Source organism: Carassius gibelio, chromosome A5 (assembly GCF_023724105.1).
Source record: "Carassius gibelio isolate Cgi1373 ecotype wild population from Czech Republic chromosome A5, carGib1.2-hapl.c, whole genome shotgun sequence".
Lineage (NCBI taxonomy): Eukaryota > Metazoa > Chordata > Actinopteri > Cypriniformes > Cyprinidae > Carassius > Carassius gibelio.
Genome location: NC_068375.1, coordinates 24,458,794 through 24,481,853, shown reverse-complemented (window position 1 = coordinate 24,481,853; position 23,060 = coordinate 24,458,794). Strand labels below are relative to the sequence as shown.

General features: G+C 37.0%; 1 protein-coding gene and 2 long non-coding RNA genes across 9 annotated transcripts; all 3 read left to right on the top strand.

The window, feature by feature from the left end:
- Positions 1-62: 62 nt before the first annotated feature.
- LOC128005896 (uncharacterized) lies at positions 63-2,039 on the top strand. The gene is made up of 5 exons (XR_008178542.1): positions 63-269; positions 542-600; positions 689-754; positions 1,445-1,581; positions 1,697-2,039. It is a non-coding gene; the product is annotated as an uncharacterized LOC128005896 (long non-coding RNA).
- A 6,088-nt stretch (positions 2,040-8,127) lies between these two features.
- Positions 8,128-9,969, top strand: LOC128005771 (forkhead box protein D1-like). The gene has a single exon (XM_052592696.1). The coding sequence runs from the start codon at positions 8,653-8,655 to the stop codon at positions 9,682-9,684; it is 1,032 nt and encodes a 343-aa protein (XP_052448656.1). The 5' UTR covers positions 8,128-8,652; the 3' UTR covers positions 9,685-9,969.
- Positions 9,970-13,777: 3,808 nt separating this feature from the next.
- On the top strand, positions 13,778-22,677 carry LOC128005730 (uncharacterized). Of its 7 annotated transcripts, none has more exons than XR_008178378.1 (11): positions 13,778-14,074; positions 14,365-14,395; positions 14,493-14,631; positions 14,731-14,781; positions 14,936-15,078; positions 15,178-15,228; positions 15,485-15,655; positions 15,797-15,922; positions 17,900-18,110; positions 20,396-20,476; positions 21,741-22,677. It is a non-coding gene; the product is annotated as an uncharacterized LOC128005730 (long non-coding RNA). The 7 variants fall into 7 exon arrangements; XR_008178384.1 differs by having other exon boundaries at positions 13,779-14,074; positions 15,485-15,569; positions 17,900-18,099; XR_008178372.1 differs by having other exon boundaries at positions 13,779-14,074; positions 17,900-18,099.
- Positions 22,678-23,060: the final 383 nt, after the last annotated feature.

Genomic DNA, 23,060 nt, shown 5'->3' with positions numbered 1-23,060 from the left:
TATATATATATATATATATATATATATATATATATATATATATAATGTTGACGCCTCAGAAGATCAATAGAGTAACCCCAGAGTGCAGTCTGGACGATGGGGCGGGGCGACACTTCGAGGCGGAGCGACACGTGTCGCCCCGCCCATATTTGTTTTCCCCGCCTTTGACATTTTCCTCCGAGCCAGCAGGGGGCAGTTTGCGTTGACACAAACAGAACGGTGGCAACTACAGCAGCAGAGTAATAACGCTATTCCGTTGATTGCTTGAGGTGAGTAAAAGTGGTTGTGTAAATATCTTATAATATGAAATGCGATGTTCGATCATTTATTTATCCATGGTACGTTCAATTTGAATAATTATTGTTAATAATTGTTATAAATTGCTAATTTTATTGTTCTTTGTGGATTGTAACAGTACACTCTGTACATGGCTTTAGTTCATAGGTTCGATTTTACAGAGGTATGGCATCACATTTGTCAAGTTATTTGAACAGACATGCATGATTTTTGTGTGTATATTATTATTATTATTATTATTCAGGATGACATGTTCAGGAGGTGGTGGTGTTCTGTTCTCCTGGACAGCTTCACTCCGCAAATGTATGTAGCTGTTTGAATGTTGCTACATGAAACATTACTCTGTACTATATCTAGCAATATACCTACCTCTTGACATTTGTTCTTTTAGAGCTCAACCACTGAGGGGAGGAACTTCACCATTCACCATGTCTTCAGGCAGAGTCCAGCAAAGCAGGTTATTTGTGCACATACATTCATTAAGAACTAATAATTACATATGTGTGTACATGCAGAGGTATTTTAGTTATTACAGCTACATAGTTGTTCAGATGTGAAATTGGTATTATGTACAAGTAGTATATTGGTCAGCACTGTGGATTATTTAATATATAGCTATCAGTTAACACCAGCATCAAAGACATTTAAAAACATTTCAGCTTAATTCATTTTCAGACAGCAGCGAGTTTTTTAAATAACTTCTGTTTGCGATCTAATGTGGATTTTGTTCACCATATAAGACAGAAATATTTATATTCAATGTAAAAGATCTTCATGTGGATCATGCATACAAATATATACAAATATCTCACTGGATTATTACAATTAATGGCAAAATGAATGTGTGGAAATGTAAACTAATATATCCTACTGACACGCAACAGCAAAAGATATAAATAATTGGCTTAAAACTGTTTTTTTTTTCAATGTGAAAATACTAACATGCCTAATACTTCTGCACAGTACTGTATATATTAACATTTTATTAGTGTTATTATAAAAGAATGAGTATGCAGTTGTGGCAACAATCTATAGAGTTTTTAATGAGAGTTTTAAAGCAAGGTTGTCTGTATTCAGAGTTTATATAATGTTTAATAACTTTTATATACATGTATAAATAAACCTATGTATGTTTTTGATTCAACAGCTTCCACTGGAAATCCTCAGGGAAGTTATTTTGTTGGCGGGTGACTCTGCATATTTTACACTTTCTCTGGTTTGCAGATGGTTTAGGGATGTGCTCCGAAGTTTTTCGGAAAGCGGCACAGTTTGCCTGGCTAGACAGTAACATTTCCCCGTTTAATGCTCATTCTCCAATTGAATTTTGTAGTAGAAGGCTGTTAAACTTTTTTTGTATTATTATTATTATCTTTCATGTATTTTGTCTTTACACTATAAGTTGTGGCCAACTGGAAGAATTGTCGTCCTGTCTCACGGAACGAGTTCAGACGGATGTACAGCATCAGGGAATGCTTGCAGTGCAGAGCCCTTTTCAAGTTTAACCCACCAGGGTACAGGGAAGAGACCGGCGTGGTGATCTTCTGGGCTTTCGTTTACACAGGATTTTGTTCCAAGGACTGTTTTTTTTTTTTTTTTGCGGCATGAAACACATTTGTGTGTTAAGTTCATTGAAGGGAAATAGAGAATGGACTGAGATCAACTGGTTTTGATGTATTAATTGATGTCATTTAAAGTTAAACTTTGCAGTGTATAAAGTTTTAATAAAGAAGCTATGGAAAACACGTGCATGACAACAGGTTTCAGTCATTTACATCAGTCTATCATTCTTTAAGGTTTCTCATATTTGATGATAACATCATTTGCTATGCATTGCTCATAATGGATTCTTAATTTAGTTGTGACAGGATTGTGAGGATTAATGAGGTTTTCAGTAGTGCAGTTCAGAAAACAAATAACAGAAAGTAACAAGTGTTTTTGGGCAAGTTCTTTAGAACCTGTATAGTTCCTTCCTTGCAAAAAGTAACCATGGATTTATTGTAGTAAAAATATTTGTTGGCATATTAATTACTGTGAGCTGTAATTATAAAAACACCATAGTTTTACTATAGTTACTGTAGCAGAACCATGGTAAATTTTCGTAGGGGCCAAGGGAATGTTCAGAATATTATTGGTGACGTTCAGAGACTGGTGACAATTTGTTACACACACGACACACACACACACACACACATATATATATATATGTATATATAATTTGAATATATAAATCAAGGTACTCCATGACTATCTACATAACCATACTTCGCATAATATTGCCGTGTCATTTTCAAACCAGCGAGTAATGCCGAGGTAGCGTCTACACTACAGCCATTGAGGGAGTAGACCATTTATTTCTATTCTGTTCGTCGTAATCCAAAACTCTTTGTATTTATACGGGATGTTGTGGAAATGCAACAATAAATGCAAAAACACAACATTTACATTCACTTTTTAATTTATATTAAAAGTTTATTCATCTGAGTGTCTACTTCCGCATTCCAATCCTGCTAATAGCGTCATAATTCTCTATACCAATAAGCTGTAAAATCGTCACTCATCTATACACCAATAAGCTCATCTTAATCATAAACCAATAACCGCTGAGGTGGGCGGGGCGACACGTGTCGCTCCGCCCCAACGTGTCGCCCCGCCCCATCGTCCAGACTGCACTCTGGGATACTTGGATCAATATGCCATCTCAAAACAATATGATTTTTATGAGCTTGAACATCTGTAAGTAGTCCTGTTTGATTCTAGACTTTATTGTTTTGTGGGAAATTAATTAAATCAATGAAAGTGTAGGCTAGTTATAGCTGTGGAACAATATTTACACACTTTGTTCCGTTATTGGATAAATGCTGACGGACATTATTCTTGGTCCAATAGGACCCATTTGAGTCTTCAAAGTAAGACTATCAATAATTTTAATAATAGTAGGAGTAATAGCTACAAGATTGTATATAAACAACCAGGCATATCTTCCAGTGATATAGCGTGACCATTTAGAGGCAGTGTGATTTGGAATAGGTAGGCTACTGGAAAAGGAGATAAACGTGTATTCTGCATCAACAATAACAACCACAGTTCAGTTGTTAGTTTTACATATTTTGGCTAAACGAATAAATAAATGTATCAATAACCATTGATGAACATTGCTTGAAATTATGAACTCCTGCATTGCAGATGTCAGAACCCCTCAGAGAATTATACGAGGAAGAATCAGAGATGTATAAAGTACTAGAGACCCATACTTGAGTAAAAGTACAAGTGCTCTATCAAAAAAGTGACTTGAGTTGAAGTTGAAGTGCTCTTTAAGCACCACACTTAAGTAGAAGTACTAAAGTATTCAACATATTTTGTACTTAAGTATTGCAAGTAGTCTATTTTAAAATTTACTACTCAAGTACTGAAAGTAAAAGTAGAAGTATTGTGTTATGTAGTTAAAGAAAGTAGTCAAAAGTTTGAACATATTGTTTTTACTATTTCAAATGATTATCCTAAAGGACAATCACAATTCCTTTGACTGTAACTTCTTGTAAACAAAAAACGGTTACTAGGGTCAGTTAGCCCAATTTGCAAAAGTATGTCATTAATAACTTACCCTCATGTTGTTTCAAACCCTTAAGACATCAGAGGGTCATTTAGAATTTTTTGAAGCATCGAAAATACATTTTGGTCCGAAAATAGCTAAAAACTACGACTTTATTCAGCATTGTCTTCTCTTCCGTGTCTGTTGTAAGACACTTAAAAACAAAGCAGTTTGTGATATCCGGTTCGCGAACGAATGTAACCGGATCTTTTTTAAACAGTTCACCAAATCGAACTGAATCGTTTTAAACGGTTCGCGTCTCCAATACGCGTTAATCCACAGATTAATTAAGCTGTTAACTTGTTTAATGTGTCTCCTCTGAGTTAAAACAAACCAATATCCCGGAGTAATTCATTGACTCAAACAGTACACTGACTGAACTGCTGTGAAGAGAGAACTGAAGATGAACACCGAGCCGAGCCAGATAATGACTCGTTCACGTGTCAAGAACCGTTTCTGTCAGACGCGTCCGATTCGTGAACCGAGGAGCTGATGATACTGCGCATGTGTGATTTAGCGTGAAGCAAACCGACACACAGAGTGATTCTTTTGGTGATTGATTCTGAGTTAATGTTATGAGCCCAGGTGCAGTCAACGCCAATGACGCCATTGCGTCGAGCGCAAAAGAATCGGTGAACTGTTTCCTTCAACTGGTTTATTGAATCGAACTGTCAGAAAGAACTAACGTTACTGGTCATCCGAGAACCGATGTAACCGGTTCTTGACTCGTGAACGAGTCATTATCTGGCTCGGCTCGGTGTTCATTTCTCTCTTCACAGCAGTTCAGTCAGCATGCGCAGTCTTCTTAATCGCTTGATTCGCTCAATGATGTGCCAGCTTCATCAAACCTGCCATGCCATCTACAGTTCTGGCAGTGGTTTGTAATGGAATGATTCGTAACATTTTTATAATTGTAACGAGTAACGATGCAGCACATGAAAAAAATATCGGAGTAAAAGTATTAAACTCAGCGAAAATATGTACTGAAGTAAAAGTGGAAGTAGGAGAAAAAAATAATACTCTAGTAAAGTACAGATACCGCCTTTAAGTACTTAAGTACAGTAGTGAAGTAGTTCTACTTCGTTACTATACATCTCTGGGAAGAATCGCCTGGCTTTTTCCATGTGGATGCAGATCTAGAAAAAACCTAGCCTGCTTCTGCGCCTAAATAAACGTTTGCTAGGGCAGCGAAATATTTTGAAATAAATGATTTTCCCACTTCTCGAAATATTAGAACACGCAACCTAACATAAAAAAGACTGTGAAAGCCCACTGGTATAGTTATTAGGCTACTACTATGTCTCATTTAAAAACATTACTCATTGTTGGAGAGCAGTAGGATTTTTCAAGCACATTCGAAATGAATAGGTCTTCCCATTATAGCTTTAAACAGGTTTTATTTCGTGCATATGAAAATAATTGTAGAGCACGTGAGAACCCCTGCAGCTTTATTACAGTTCAGATAATATTCATGGGACTTGTCACCCAGAGCAGCCGTGGCACGGAAAGCGCCTGCTCTCCCCTCCGGGACTACAAACACTTTAGATGTGGTTAAACCACAAATACAAGCCCTGACCAGGTGTCCTGACATTTTATCCTACTCGTCAGATTTTCCTACCATGTTTACTGCGCATGCGCACATCGATATTGCGTCCTTTTTCTCATGCTGAACAACATTTAATGTATCTGCAGTACTGTAAGGGAAGGTTTGGGCTTAGGATATGACTTTAATAAAACAGTCTAATAGGTAGTATGTTTTGTTGTTGTTGTTTTCGGTTTCCTGTAGCTGTATCGCTTCTAGCTTCAACCGTGAATATAACCCATAATTACTGTATTTGCATTATACTGTAAGGGTAGGTTTAGGGTTGTGGTAGGTGTAGATGCTAATAAACCATAATTTTATCGGTAGCATTTTTCGTTGTCAAATTGTACTTTTATTGTTTATTTCGTCCACTCTCACACCCAGAATAATTAAGCCACAGCCAATAGGAGCATCACTGCTTGTTATTGTGACGTCCTGATCTGGATTTCGCATACTGTACTCCTAAATCAGTAGGTCTACAATCCAACATCGAGTCTACAAAATATTTTAAATACTGATTATATTTTACAAACATAAAGAATAAAACATTACAAGAATAAAATTTTAATGCATTCAAACAAGTTGTTCTGTTTAGCTGAGCTCATTTATCTGCATTGCTTCAGCTGCATTGTTAAAATTAGAATGTCCTGACCTGCTGAAAGTTTACTTTGCTGCACATAGGCTTCTGACTTTCTGACATCGGTCTTCACAATTTAATAGGGTTGTTGTTTTATATTTTGGGGGATATTCAGAAACGATGCAATTACTGAATTTGTCTGTAGCTAGACATCTTTGTATCAATATTTAAATTAAAATTCTCTGCTAACATATCGTTATGCTTTCACTAAAATAAGCATGTTTGTCTTTTGAGTTAACCCACATATGTAGAATAGCTTAAACATAGGCCACGCTTTTCTATAATATTAATCCTGCATCGGCATTTAATACAACGTTTGATATTTTTAAATTAATAGAGTTAAACCTATGATATTCCTTTTCTACATCCATAAGGCAAATACTGAAAAAATATATAGAAAAAAACGAACCTGCCACATTAATTAAAGATTGTTTAAAGAAATGTTTTGTTCCAGAAGCTTTGATTATGAAAATGTTTTTATTTGTATGTGTATAGCCTAAATGTGATTATGTAAATATTATTTAGTGGTCAGTCAGATTATTCCTTAATCAACTTGCTTGCAAGACAACTGAATGTTTAAAACATTTGTATAGTTAGAATTTACGTGCCAAACAGAATAAAAAGTGACGTTAGGATCATCTGAACTGCCGCGAGATGGCACTCTCACAGCCCTCAGTAACTGCTGGATGAAGTAAATATATGTTAAATACACAAGCCTGACCACATGCGTTACCATAAAACGGCCATCAAACCGGACCAGATGTTTTTGCAATCATACAAAAATACCCCGTATATCCACTGCAACCTCCAGAAACAACAGGGAGCTATAATAATAAAAAAGGAAAAGATAATTCATTTTGAGAAGTTCGAAAATACCTTTATTTTTATGTCGGGTTGCTACACGAGTTCCTGGGTCAGTGTTGTTTGTCTTTTAAGATATTTTTCATCACTCCTACCACAAGTTGTTTTAGTATATAACTTTATATGCAATTTCTAATTGGCAGAGCGAGCTTTTTAAATAAGATTAAAAAAAAAAACTTAGGCCCACAAAATTATAAGTAAACTAAAGCTTTTATTATTATTATTATCATTGTTACATTAGTCAATAATAATAATGACATGAATAACTATTGTTATATTTAATAAAATGCTAATAACATTCGAAACAAACGCTGGAGAGCATACAAAAAAAAAAGACAGACTCTAAAAACTAATTAACAAAAACAAACACTGTACAATTTTGTATTCTTATGCAAACAAATACATAAAAATAAAACGTCTGATTCCGCGTGTATAGCCTAATAATTAAATTTTAATCCTGTTTATATTTAATTATGATGAGATTATATATATATGGTTGTGTATTTGCAAGCAGAATTAACGTTTTCATTAACCGTTTAATGCGATAATTTAGTGCTTTAATTATTGTCATATATTGGCCCCTTTGTTAAATTAAGGCCTGTTTGCACGATGGATGCTTATCATTTTGAAGCTGCATGTGTCAGTGCACTGTTACACCTACTTTTTCTTAATGTGTAAAATCATGACAGCTCAGAAACGTCCAATATTTCAGATATGCTACTTATTTAACATTATAAGAAAAAAAGGACAAGATACCAATTGCGAATATTAATTATCAATATTAATATGACAATGTTGGACTCTCGGAATAGGGCACGCGCGCATGTGCCCTGCTTTTTCGCAAGCTAGAATGCGCTTTCGTGATCCGCGTGACCGATGCGAGTCAACAGCTGCCTTTTTTTTCCATTACCAATGGCTCGCGGTCTGGATGATCTGGTGCACTCCCGTGTCACGCAAACTGCGATGCGTACTGGGGCAGACAGGGAAAGAATGTTTTTGAAGCATTTCTGCAATCATCATCATTCTGTTAAGTCCACATTAAACGTCATGCAACTGAAAGGACACTACAGTGTAAAAAAAAATATATATATATATATATATATAATGAGTTTTATTCTATCAGGAGAAATATAACAATAGCAGGGAGGATCCTACCATAACGACGTGCTGAGCTTCTTATATCCTCGAGTCAATAGGCTTTTAAAGAAGACAGCAGCATCTCACCCAGGAGATGAAAATTCCCACTAAACCATTGGGATAAGCGGCGGTGACCGCTAAAGATGCAGAGGAACCTCAGAGTTCTTTAGATTATTTTACAAAGGCTGATATTTGTTATCTCTTCAATAGCAGCGGTGACGCTTTGTTGTCATGTGATCAGCGAGCTGGTATAAAGCGCATGGAAAGGTCCGCCCTCTTTGGAATCCTGGTCTGCCCTTTAGGAGGGTCTCCCCAGATAGAATAAGCGTGTGGATGTTGGGATTTGGGCAATCTCTTGATTCCTTGCCGACAGTAGGCTAATCCATTAAAAGCCCATGGCACTGGTGACACACTGGCACGTCCTGTCCGCGTCTCCCGCATCTGCTCGGCGCGTCTTATGAGTTCCCTCGAATCGAGAGCGCAGGTAACACGCAGGCTCAGCACACGCAGCGCATTTCCGCCGTAGTCCATCTGGGACCCGAGATAGCCATGACTTTGAGCTCCGAGATGTCGGATGCGTCTGTGCTCTCGGAGGAGACCGACATCGACGTGGTTGGAGAGGGAGATGAAGGTGATGGCCACACGCGCTCCTACGTGGACGAGGTGGCTCAGATGCACGACGAGATCCTGCTCGGTGGTTCACCGTCTTGTGTGGATGCCTCCGCCGCACGGGACCCCTACAAGCCAGCAAGTAAAAACACCCTGGTGAAGCCCCCATACTCCTACATCGCACTCATCACCATGGCAATCCTCCAGAGTCCCAAGAAGCGACTGACGCTCAGCGAGATCTGTGACTTCATCAGTAACAGATTTCCGTACTACCGGGAAAAGTTCCCAGCTTGGCAGAACTCTATCCGGCACAACCTGTCTTTAAATGACTGCTTCGTCAAGATACCACGGGAGCCTGGGAACCCCGGTAAAGGCAACTACTGGACACTGGACCCAGAGTCCGCCGACATGTTTGATAACGGGAGCTTTCTACGTCGCCGGAAACGCTTTAAGCGCCAGCAGACGCCTGAACTTCTCCGCGAGCACGGAGGCTTTCTCCCTGCGTATGGTTACGGACCTTATGGTTGTGGATTCGGTCTGCAGCTTCAGTCGTATCACGCGCATTCTGCGCTCCTCGCCTTTCAGCAGCAGCAGCAGCAGCCTCCGGCGCCCTCGTCCCGGCATCCTCACACCGGAACTCTCATCCCCGCTCCTTCCCTCATGCCAACCACCACGGACCTCACCCGTTCCCGCTTCTATCCTCCTTTAAGTCCCGGGCTTTCTTCCCCCATACAGACTGCTGCTAAGTCCCCGGTTCACCGTTCACCCTTCTCCATAGACAGCATTATCGGGAGCTCTTTAAGCCCCACCAACTCGCATTGTGCCTCACGGACTTCCCCGGTGGTCCCGGTGCTTCCGCCGTCCCTCGCATCTCAGCACTCCTCAAACCCACTACCGGGAATCTTGTACGGACCAATGTCTTTACACGAAACCTACGCAAACCGGATTGTCAGTGGCACTAGCGGCTGTTAATTTTGTTATGTTTTTAAACTAAACGTCACATTTTAAAGCGATACACTCCTGTGTTTAAGGTAGGATTATTTTTGTATTGTTTTGTTTCACTCAGCTGAATGATGGACAGTAACACGTTCGTGCCTATATTCAAGCTGTGAAATATAAAATATATCTATATATATATATTTATGTTAACGTTTAAATTCAATCTAATTTCCGCCCCACGAACTTTTTGCTGTCGATGTGATTGTGGTAATCACTGCAGGGCGTCTCAGGACAACCATTTTTTTTTTTTTTTTTTTTTTTACAGGCTATAAAATAAATAGTCGATGTATTTTGTGTGAAAACACAAATGTTTTCTAGTTTGGCAAACTGATTTTTTAAATACTTTGTAATGAATCGATAATGTAAATCGAGTATTTTTTTTTTTTTATACAACCCGTAGCCTACTTCTCAGTAGCCTAATAAAAAATGTACATTCGTTGATATTGTATACTCGGAGTGTGATTATTTTTTACACGGTCTGTTTTTCATTAATAATAAATATTGTTTTGCAAAATAAGATGGAGTGGAAATTACCTCATTGATAGTCCCAATAGCTTTAAATGCTAATAAGATAATAATACTCTACCCTCTGCCTCTGAAATCAGGTGTTAACTTTGTCTTGAGCCTCTTGTATCCTGAAAGCATATATACAAATATATATATAAACACACACACATGAGGTTGTGCAGTTCAGTTCGTGGGTCAGTGTTTGCAGTTTTTTGTGCAGTGCTGTTGTAGCATTTGATGGCGTCTTGCACTGCTTGAGGAAGAATCGACTGTATTGGAGACACGGACACACACACACACACACACACACACACACACACACACATACAGAGGGAGATAATGGAGGACCAGTTGAACTCTAATGTAAAGTTATCATGGGAGCTGTTTTGAATCGAAGAGCAGCATCAATGGTTTAGTCTCAGCTTAATGACTAGATAAACTTGCTCAGTATAAGACAGGATTATTGCTCAAAGACGCGTATGGGCAAAGATAAAATACGCCTATGACTGTCCAGTTCAACTGAGGCCTGTGATAGAACAACTGTGGGCATCTTTTTTTAGAAGAAAAACTGACAGGTTTTGGTGCTCCGGGACTCTTACGTATTTATCAATGAGATGACAATGTTTAGAACACTGTAAGATAATTATGTGCTTTATTAAACGATGGCACACAATTTACTTAACTAAGCTTGAGCACAGTAATTTTGAATTCATATTTTAAGAAAAAATATAGTATTTTTTTAATAAATAACAGCAGTTATAATAAAGAGAAAAACCCCGTGAAATAAAACTAAATACTATAGATTATATGACATATTCTGTCATTTAGCCTACACTTTAAATTAAGTTCTTATATATTCTTTAATATTTGTATTAAATAATCTGAATATTTCGCGCGATAAGTGTGATACATCGAAAGGCAGGCATATGTATTTTTAAGAGGATAATGTGATTTTTTTTAGCTCGTGATTACATTATGGTTTTATTCCCTCCTCTCTAACAGACAACAGAAACGCGATGTCGATTCCTCTTCATGGCCCAGTTATCTCTCTGTATGTTGTTTCCCACATTTATCTCCACAATACTCCGCGACAGCGCAGTGTCACTGGGGTGAGAAACACGGTGCTTCCCTGTCCAGGTCGGGGATAATCGGCGTGATTTGATCCAGCTGGCATGTGCTCTAACTATTTTGTCTTCTGCTGTCATTTGTGAGGAGGATGATTTAACCGACTAGAGATAGTCAGTAAAAGAGATCGGTCAGTTTAACAGTGCAGGGCGAGAGTGTGTGTGGCGACGCCGAGGCCAGTTTGCTGAACCTCAGCAAATCCCATAGGTATCATAAATAAACTGCTGTTGAGATGCTTATACGGGATAATGGGCTGTAAATATAGATACACTTCTTCAAAAGGTCGACAATTAAGACCACAATAGAAAATGTTTGAGACAAACCAAAATAAAAAATATTTCAAAGTGCAACACGGATGCACGGAAGTTGTATTTGTCTGTGATTTTTGTGATCCTAATGGAAATCTAGAGTAGCATATCTGGATTGTACGCAGATGAAATGTACAGTAGAGACAGTAGGCCAATGGAGCAGGAAAAGCTCGCACGCTTACTTGCACACAGTGTAGTGCCACTATGATGTAACCATTGGCTGGAGATAAACGTGATGGGGTGAATACTCGCTTTTTCCTTCCAAGCATTAATTCATTCATTCAGACAACTTGTGACAGCTCATATATGCAATACTTAAAAAAGTAAAATTATCCTAAAACAATATAAGTGTCAAATTTGTATTTAATATTCCAAGGTGAAATTGTTAGATAAAAACAAAAGTACACGCATAAACAGATACAGTTTTATGAAATGAACACACATGTAGCATCACTTATAATTCCTCCTTTTTATTTTTTTAGACTGCTTTGGAGAGGTCCAGAGTTTATTTTGCGCATCCATTCAGACATCCTGGCTAGCTCGTGCAAATTCAAGGACTGTTCGCGTGCTGAGGTCTATATAGTGTTTTCATCTTGTCAGGTTCATAAATTATAGATGGTTACTATGCGAGCGTGCATGGGTCAGAATGCAGGATGAGCTAAAGAGGATGCTATCCCGAGTAGAATTCAAATCAATAAAAAAAAATTCAGACTTCAAGACGTCCATTTAATACCAAAGGTTGGTAGCTATGGAATCATATATATTTTAAATAATAATAATCTCAGCGAGGACCCTACTGCACGCACACCCACATCACCCGACATGAGCGTCAGAGGAGGGCAGGACGGAAAGAGGCACCCCATCTCTTAATTCCACCTGTCCTATTTCTCCTTGATGCTAAAGAGAGGCGTTTACACACACTTGTATATAACACACAAACAAGTTCACTAAAATTTAGCTGTTATTGTGCTTTTTAAATATATGTATTATTATTTTTATTTACTTATTTATTGAACACAAAGATCAAGGCTCTAATCCCGATCTCATGAAGGTAGGCTACGTTTAAAAAAAAAAAAAAAAAAAGATGCGTATAATATGTAGCTGCGTATATCATATGCACGACAAATACGTGCGTATCATGTGCACGCCAAAGTCAGTTTCTGCGTAAAAACATTGAGCCAAATAGAAACAGAAAAACGTGCAATTGTATAATCAAGCTAAAACACACACTTCCTTTATGCTGACGGTGACTGTGTTCATATTGAGTGGATGCTAACAGATTTCGTAACCTATTTGAATGTTTAAAAATAGCCTACAAACTATTTTGCCATTTTTAGTAATTTTATTAAAACTCTAAGAGCAGCAGCAGCATCATTTGCAAGCGGAACATTGTGTTTAGAATTATCTAAATTATTATTTTAAATCGACCTGTGATGTTGCTGTTGAACACTGATCATCATACAAAGTGTTAATTAGTTTTATGGACTGTATTGCTTGGTTCTGACTTAGTTGGGATCATCACGGGGCATCGGTAAGAATGCACAAAAGTCCAAAGTCCAATCACAGTTTTAATAGAAGGATCAAGCCATCAACATACTCAGGGTATTGCATGAACATTAAGGTTGTGTGAGTGTGGTTTCTATAATAAAACAGAAATATAAATAATCAGTTTACAGTAATAAATGATATACATTTTACTCAAAATAATAGATGCGTGAGGATACATGACTATAAAATGTAACAATTGACTATAAATAGACACGTGACTATCGTCTTATAACCATATCCCAATCCAGTGTAATCTTCACAATCCACATAAATATGGCTTAATAACATCTGTAAATTATAGAGACTAAATTAAACATATGGAGAAATATGAATCGTTATGATTATTCACGTTATGATTATTCACATATACAGCGTGCATCGGAACACACGTGCAAAGATAATGCACACAGTCTACCGCTAACATTAGCCTCACGGCAATCCAAAAACACTCAACGTCTGAACGTTTCAACCCATAATACAACAAATAGCAATATAACAAGATTAAAGACAGTATGAGTGGAAATTAAACTTACTTTCAAAGTTACGCACACTCATCTATGGCTTGAATACACGCGAGCCCTCCACAGCCTTCAAGCGAAACATAACCCAGACAGCACATGTACGTCTGGCCGACGTCGGCCCAATATCTAAACGTCGGCCTCTATACCTAAAACATCTATAAAACATCGGCCTGGCGAAGGCCGATATAATTTGGTCAGTGCTCTGTTCTCCAGCTCATCAATCGTCGGCCCTGAGTTGGTTCACGACCGCGGGCCGATGCCGCGCTTCTCTGTGTGCGCGTGCCCAGTATTCGTCTCTTTTAGCCACCCAGAGAGAGAGAAGAGGATAATCCCAGCGACATCTGTGGCTCTCAGGTAACGTTACGATTTCACTTCAGCTCAATTAGACAAAAAATACTACTTTGTTAATTCTGTGACACTGAAAAAGTACTAGTAATACAGTCTATGGGCAGCTGAAGAGTCTGGCTCATTTACAAATAATGTTACCGTTAACTTTTTGAGCCTACGGTCACGGTAGCGATTTTTTTTAACATTAATGTTAACGCCTTAATGCGTTTTCAGAAGTTTCTCGGAGGGAAAATGTAAAAGCGTTAAAGACTATAAGTCCTGACTGCTTTTTCACCGTGTTTTTCACTCTTTTACAGGCTTTCAGAAATAATCCGGTGAAATAATATGGTGAGCTATTGTTGCTGTTGCTTCTGAACTACAAAATGATTTTTAAATTTATTATTGAATGAGACTGTACATTATAAATGTAATGCTTTAACTCTAGATGTTTGTGTAAATGCTGTGTGTGCGTTGAGTCCTGCGCGAGCGGGGAGCAGAGTTGCCATGGAAACGGGGCATCAACACAAAAACCGTTACTGGCAAGCAGTAATCTCCGTCTCTCGCTGCGGTTTACACTGTTTTGGGTAAGTTTAGTCGCTAAAATCACACAAATATTATATACAAATGTTCCTGACACGTTTCTTGCTTGTTATTGACATGTTTCAATTAAATTTATTTTATAGAAACGGTTTAGTGTCTTCGGAAAAGTCCGTTATAATTTTAGCAGTTTTCAGGTAGGCTATAACTATATAGATTGAGCTCTTGTTGATGAAACTCTGGGCTTTTAATCAAATCTTCGATTTGATTAAAACAAAATGATTTTTAAATTAATTATTGAATGATTATTGAATGAGACTGTACTTTATAAATGTAATGTTTTAACTCTAGATGTTTGTTTGTGTAAATGCTGTGTGCGCGTTGAGTCCTGCGCGAGCGGGGAGCAGAGTTGCCATGGAAACGGGGCGTCAACACAAAAACCGTTACTGGCAAGCAATAATCTCCGTCTCTCGCTGCGGTTTACACTGTTTTAGGTAAGTTTAGTCGCTAAAATCACACAAATATTACATACAAATGTTCCTGACACGTTTCTTACTTGTTATTGACTTGTTTCAATTAAATTTATTTTATAGAAATGGTTTAGTGTCTTCGAAAAAGTCCGTTAGCATCTTAGCAGTTTTCAGGTAGGCTAACTATATAGATTGAGCTCTTGTTGATGAAACTCTGGGCTTTTAATAAAATCTTCGTGTGTGTATGAGATATTTTGATGGCACTTTGAATGTTTTGCTGGTGATTTGTCAGTATGTTATTGGAAAAGGCTGATTTACTGAATCGATGACGTCACTTACAGTGAGAGTGTAATCGGCTGAAATCAAGTTCACATTAGTTTTGATATTTCATGATAAACAGATATTAATACAAATTGTTCTGTGATTTCAGGAGGACAGAAAGAAACTCTACAGAACAGAAGTGAAGCTCCAAGATTTCAACATTTCTGAAGGGAGATTCTGACTTAGAAATACAGGTGACCTGAAGAAGCTCATGAAATACATTAATATGCCTTTTTCAGAATACATTTCACCAATTTTAAGAAGTCCCTGACATCATAACGTAAGTCACACTCAACCTAAAACTAAAAATATAGATTGTGTTATTTTAAGATTATATTTTTAGTAGTAGAATATGTATATTACATGTTATTATAATTGTTATATATTATTGTCTTTTATCTCCATTTCACCTCTACTCTAGCTTGTTTCCTTCTAATGAACCTGGAACTGCAGAGTAAATATTGTTGACTCTGTGTCAGATTGCTTGTTTTGTTCCTGGACTCTTCAGTGATGATGAGCAGAGTCTGAGTGAACCTGCTGTCAGACAGTAAGTACCGTGAGGTTTCAGTCAGGGCCTTCAGTAAACAACTGTTAGATACCTGTACACATCTTACACATCTCTGTTACAGCTAATGCAGCCGTATGTGTAAAGGTGCGGTCACACTAGCCTTTGAACGTGCAAAATTATTTCGGACGCCGCTGCGAATAAGGAGCGGGAGCAAGATATAACGGTTTCCCCTTATCACAACATGGGTTAATCTGTGCTTTTACTGTGTCTTTGGCGATGGCGTCGAAAGCGTCTTATTATATTGCACTCTGTCTCTCTCTCTCTCTCTCTCTCTCTATAAATATACACACTAAACAATAAAAACAAAATATAGAACGTGTCCTCATTCAAATGTGCCATCTGTTCCTGTTTCCATTGACACTGCGAACCATGCAGCTTCTTTTTTAATTATCTTTTAAATATGTATTATATAAAATAGGATGCTGCGCTACGGCTAAAATTAGCACTTCATTTTTTAATTTCTGTACAGAGAGGTCACGCAGTGACGTATCATTCATCTACTGGTCCCACGACTTCACGTGATGCGAATTCGCAGGTCAAAGTTCACCAAACGCATGAGCCTGGGTTTCCGGTCTGACGCATTCGCATGCGTATGAATGGAAGTCAGTGGAATGAAAAGTGCAGTGTGACCGCCCCTTAATGCACATATTATGCCCCACACAGGCTCTCAACAACAATGACGGGGCTGATCAACAACTTCAGCAGTAGGCTAGATTAGTGTGGGTTAAAGGGATAGTTCACCCCAAAATGAAAATTTGCTGTTAATTTACTTTCCCTCAGGTCTTCCAAGTTGTGGGTGACTTTTTGGTAACAATTTATAATAAAGTTCATATGTAAGTCACTTTTAAGTGAGTAGTTAATGATGAACTAATCATTTACAAAACATTCATAAGCGCCTAATAAGTGATATACTAATAATTTGTGTACTTTTTGTAAATTCATTTTAAAAGTCATTTACAAGTAATTAGATTATGATTAACTAATCATTTACAAAACATTACTGTGTTCATAGAAATAAATGATGTTAATATTTTTATCTATGTTCTGTAGATTAAGTTATAAATAATTTACAAGTGACATGAATATACATTCACTAATGATTAAGTAATATGATATGATTTACACATCTTTCATAAGCAATCTTAAAAAAAAAAAAATCACGAAAAAAATCAAACAGATCCTTAATTTTTAATAGTTACTAGTTAATATATTATGAATCACTTATAAATCATTGAAATGTCAACATTGTACTATTATCTCAATAAACAGTATAAATCATTTACAAAGCTTTCTGTACCCCCCAATCTAAGGTGTAAACTACTCATCAGTTGTAAATGTTTTACAAACTTTGTGGTTTTCAGTTGTGTGTGCGTATGTATATGTATATATATATATATACACACACACACACACACACACACACACACACACACACATACACACATATATATATATATATATATATATATATATATATACACACACACACCAACACACACACACACACAAAATCAACCAACCTGTAACCGGAAAGTTTACATTTACAACTGATGAGTAGTTTACACTTTAGATTGTGGGTGCAGAAAGCTTTGTAAGTTATTTATAACTTAATCTACAGAACATAGATAAAAATATTAACATCACTTATTAATCATCTATGAACACATAGTCATGTTTTGTAAATGATTAGTTTACCATTAGCTAATTACTTTTATTACATGGCTCTGTGGGTACTTGATTCTGATTGGTCAGTTGCGACATTCCGATGCATGTTATCCCTGGATAACAACCTGTAAAATGTAATAACACAGGCTCATCCGGGTAACAGCAGTTGGTGCTGTACTCTTGCTTGAACTATTTTTTTCTTGGTGGAAGCTGTGCATTTGTTTAGCTAATAAAATATAAAAGCTTTATTCAAAATTGTGTACAATTGTTTAATTATGTCATCCTGGTTAGGGTTGGCCTGATTGACGATGCCATCGTCCATCGCCGATGGCTGATAGACATCACGATGCTGCGCCGGAAACAGCGTCATCAGCTCCAGTATCTCGCCCGTGCATCCGTTGTCATGCAACAGAGAAGTCACGTTCTATAGACAGTTTCTATAGACAGTTGTGAACGTGCTGACAGCTGGTTGCCCAGGCTATGGATTAAAGGTAATACTGTTGTAAGTAGTGTTCATTTTCTCCTAAATACCGATCATTTCGCTTCATTAGACCTCAATGTATCACCAGTAGCCACCGGTATTGATTTGGTCTTTTTTTTTTCTGGACATCCACACAGCACCACAGTATTATCAACTAGAGATCAACCGATAGTGGATTTTTCCAATACTGATAGCTAGTTTGGACCACACTGGCCGTTACCGATTTATAAACCACTAGTTTTTAAAATGAATACTGAACAAAATGGATACTGAACGAGAGCAGCGCTCTGCGGTCGCGCTGTGGGTTCCCGGGTTTGTGTCCATTCTCGGACCGTATTTCAACTGTAGAAAAGGTTGTTCCGAGCCGAAACTGACTTCTTTCATATTTGTCGACCAATATACAGAAAACTACATCAGTATATCATCATAAACACAAACGTTTTTGTCTTACATGAATGTAAACAGATGAGAAAGAAAACACGTGTACAGTATTTTTGTTTAAAGAGACAACAGCCTAATAAACGCGCTGTCTGTCATTAATGTTAATCAAAGAACAAAAGAAAATCATTCACTGATCACGACTGAATATATTTAATAACTTTAATTGATTAATCTTTATTTTATTTATAAAAAGAAAACTATGCAGTGTTTTTAAACTTTTAATTACAGTTTCTGTACCTGAAATTTTGTTTAGTTGTATTTAGGATATTGCTAATTGATTTGTTTGTTCATATCTTACTACTGACTGGTTACTTGTCTTTAACACTTTAATATTTTTATTAATTAATTGTTTTTGCTATGGTATTTTTTTTTTTTTTAAGCACAGGCAAAATTCCTCTTGCAGTGTTTTGTAAGCTGCTGATTTTTGCTCATGTTATTCAGCTGTAACAGAATGCTTTGTAAAAAGACAGAAACATGTTTGACATCAAAATGTTTGACTTAATTTTTTTATATTGGATTTTTTATCTTATTGGAATCGAAACTAGGAATCGATAAGCAGAATCGGAATTGGAATCGATAAAATTCAAACGATACCCAACCCTACACACCGGACGCGTCACATTTTATTTGCTGCTATTTTAGAACAGTGCATGATTATCTAATCATGCGCAGCGTCTTTGAGAAGTCACAGTTATCACACACACCGGATGCGTCACATTCAATTCAAGCAGCGGTCTAAAACTGTTTATTTAATCACCAAACAGACATAAGTTTGCTTCAGGAATGAACTATGTGGCATATGTGTTTAAAGTTCAGTGTTAAAAAAAAAGAGCAAACGGAAAGAAAACGCGCAATCTGTATTACAGCTTTCTATATGAAGCATACAGACTGTATTAGAGCCACAGAAAGACCAACGTTTTTGCTGTAAAATGCACAATACATAATTTATAGCCTAGGGTGAAGTCATTATGTAAAATTACAATGATTTGAGATTAATATAATGTTATTTAGTAGAAAACTATGTGAACGGCTGCATTTAAACTCGCGTTTGAAGTTTCCCACTCTGTGCAGCGCACAGTGTCACATGGCAAAACAAACGCAACACGGAAAAATATCTCCATGGATTTTGCAGATAACCGATAGTTCTACAAATCAACTATCGGTGCCGATTAACCAGCAAAACCAATGAATCGGTCGACCTCTGTTATAACAATGTGCATGATACAATACTCATCAAATAATAAAGAACTCATTTCCTGTCCCTTGACTCAGATTAAAAAGTAATCACGGCCAACAAAATAACTTGTGCTTGGTGTTAACTGTTAGCCACTCATAGCACTCGTAGTTGCAATCTTTGAAATGGTGCATAAAAATGTTGCTGGCCTTCAGTTTAGGTGTAGGTCTTCCTTTCTCAGTTGTAGATCTTCATTTCTCAGTTATTCTATTTTGTCTGCAAAAGAGCACCTTAAAAAAGCATTTTAGTAGATTGGCAACCAGGTCTGTAGGCTGTATTTTCTTTTCATTGAATTTCACTTTCGTACTATGGAAATCCCTGACTAAAAGGGCAGTCTAACGCTGGGGGTAGCACTGGGCACGTCTCTAGACCCAGAGGGCGTGCTGTCATTGAATGTCAAAATTTGATTGGCTGATGATTCTGTCACTAATGCTTGTAACAAATCAGATGTGACTTCTTTCATCAAAAGGGTAGCACAATCTGTAGTGCTGGCCATAGACTTTTTGTAATGTAGGATATTCTAGGTCAACCTCAACTAAACTAATCACAAGCAATTTGTGAACATTACACAAATGTAAATGATAACTAAATAGTCTTTAAAGCTTTTTTCACACAATTTTGTTTTTTATAGGGCCAGCAGAGCCCTGCTCACCCTGACGGCCCACCGCTGCTGTCAGACAACATCTCCAAGATGCTATAAACTGCAGGACTAGTAAGTACAAACTTGAACATGCACAACTGTTTCATAAGTTTGGGAAGGTATGGTTTTTTTGTGTTTTTGAAAGTCTTTTATGGCAACCACAGTTTAATTTATGAAATGAATACAATTCACTACAATTTAAAATAATAGTTTTCTATTTGAATATATTTAGAGAAGTAATTTATTCCTGTGATGGTAAAGCTGTATTTTCAGCATCATTACTCCTGTCTTCAGTGTCACATGATCTTCAGAAATCATTCTTATATTCTGATTTGCTTCTGAAGAAACATTTCTCACTATTATCAGTGTTGAAAACCGCTGTGTTCCTTCATTTTTTCAGGATTCTTTGATGAATAAAGTTTTAAAACAGTACAGTGTTTGAAACAGAAATGTCTGTTTTAACTTTTGATAATTGATAAGACAGTGATAATAATTGAAAATGTTTATTGAGCAGCAAATCAGAATGATTTCTGAAGGATCATGTGACACTGAAGACTGGAGTAATAAAAATTAGCTTAGATCACAGAAATAAATTACATTTCACAATGTATTCACGTAGAAAACTGTTGTTAAATTGTAATATTTCACAATATTACAGTTTTTTTACTTGCTTTTGATCAAATAAAGGCAGCCTTGTTGAGCAGAAGAGACTTTTCTCAAAGACGTAAAAAGAAAATCGTACTGACCCCAAACTTTTAACGGTAGTATAAATTACAAATATAATGTTCCACCTACTGAAATGTATATTCCATTCTAAAGAGATGCCTGTTCCACAAATATTACATTTACAGGGATCACGTGAAACACTTCATCAATAAACTGATTTTTGAGAGCATTAGTGGCAGTGTGTCGATTTTTGTTTATTGATTGGTGAATTGGAAGTGGATGTGCGTTTATTAAACCTACTTGTGATTAAATCAGATATATATATATAGCAAAATAAGCTCAAATTGAGGCAGCAGCATCTATGGTGCATGGCCTGTAGTGAGGTCACTAAATTCTAACACCAAGAATTTATCAAAGTCCACTAAAGGAAGTAAAACCTATTGGTATTTTACTTTGAAAATAGCCTTCCAAATAATATTTGGGGCTCGGACACACTTTTTTGTTGTTGTTTAAATTAAATTAAAATACATAGTTTAGTATTCACACAACACATCTAATAACCATGCACTCCAGTTATATGTGATTAAATAAATAATATTTTGTCTGAAATAATATGAACAGCAGCAGCTATTCTAAACTTTCTCCTTTTTATTTCCTGTCTCTATCTCAGGATGGCCATCCCAAGGTTTCTAGAGATTACAGCAGCTCCAGACTGAATCCAAACTCACTTTTGAAGACTTCAGATGACACCAACGCTCACAAAGACTACAGACGACAACTGTACATGAACACACAAAACATTGGACACACAAAACAAATATTATCCTTATTTTGCCTATAAGGGTAAATTTGATGATTTTCAAACTGCTTTATTGTAACGTCTCTTTTATTTGTAAATGATCAATATTTACTCTCTGAGTTATGTGGACCTACATGTCCCCTTTTATTTGTAAGCATCACTTTAAAAATGTTGAAAGATAATGTTAATGTTAACTGAATACAAAACTAGAGACTTGTTTAGTAAGATTTTATCAGAAAATATTTTTGAACTTTTATCATGCAATTTAAAACATTTTAATTGCTTAATTAGTATTGTTTGCCTGGTTTTATTTTGTGTTTATGTAACTCTTTTTAAAAAGTTCTTGGCATAAAGTTCGCATGTGATGCTGACAGCACTGAACACATGACTTTTTATTATGAACTAGATGGTCTTCCCAGTGAGTCTCAGTCATCTCTGGCTTTTTAAACTGTAACCTTGAAACATGCATTTCCTGTAAACCTACTTTGAAATAAGTATTGTCAAAAGGTGCTATACTCATACAACATTTAACCATGCAAGGACTGTAGTAATGGTTATTTTTGTTTTTACTATGGGTTTACTGCAAAAGCTGTAGTAAAATCATGGTGATTGTAGTAAAACTATGGTTGATTTTGTTTTTTCTATGGTTTCACTGCAAAAGCTGTAGTAAAATCATGGTTAATGTTCAAAAGACTACAAATAATCCCGAATTATCCACTTTTGATCAAAGCATCTGGTAAATGTTAATGTATTTGTACATGTAATATGAAATAAATGAAAATATTAATAAAGTTGCATCTGTTCTTGAGAGTGGTGTGTATTGTTTTATTATAAACCAGCGGCGGTAGCCGCGGGTGGTCCGTAACTATGAGCAAAACGCCGGTGAACCGCGTCCACGCAGAGCGGCCGGGATGTATCGTCCCAGCATTGGCCGGAGAGCATTTCCGATCAGAGGCCGACGTCGCCGAGACATCTTGCCTATTAGCAAACGCTCCCTGAGCGATATCGTCCCGATGGAATTTTGTAGGTCGGCTCGACATCGGCACAACGTATGTGTGCTGTCTGGGAAGTTGCGTCAGACTCTGGGGGCGGGACTAAGTTGCGACTGTCAATCATTCACAACGCACCAATAAGAATTAACCTAGAGCCTTTTCAACAGCCGCCCCAATTTACATTGTAAATTCTACTTAG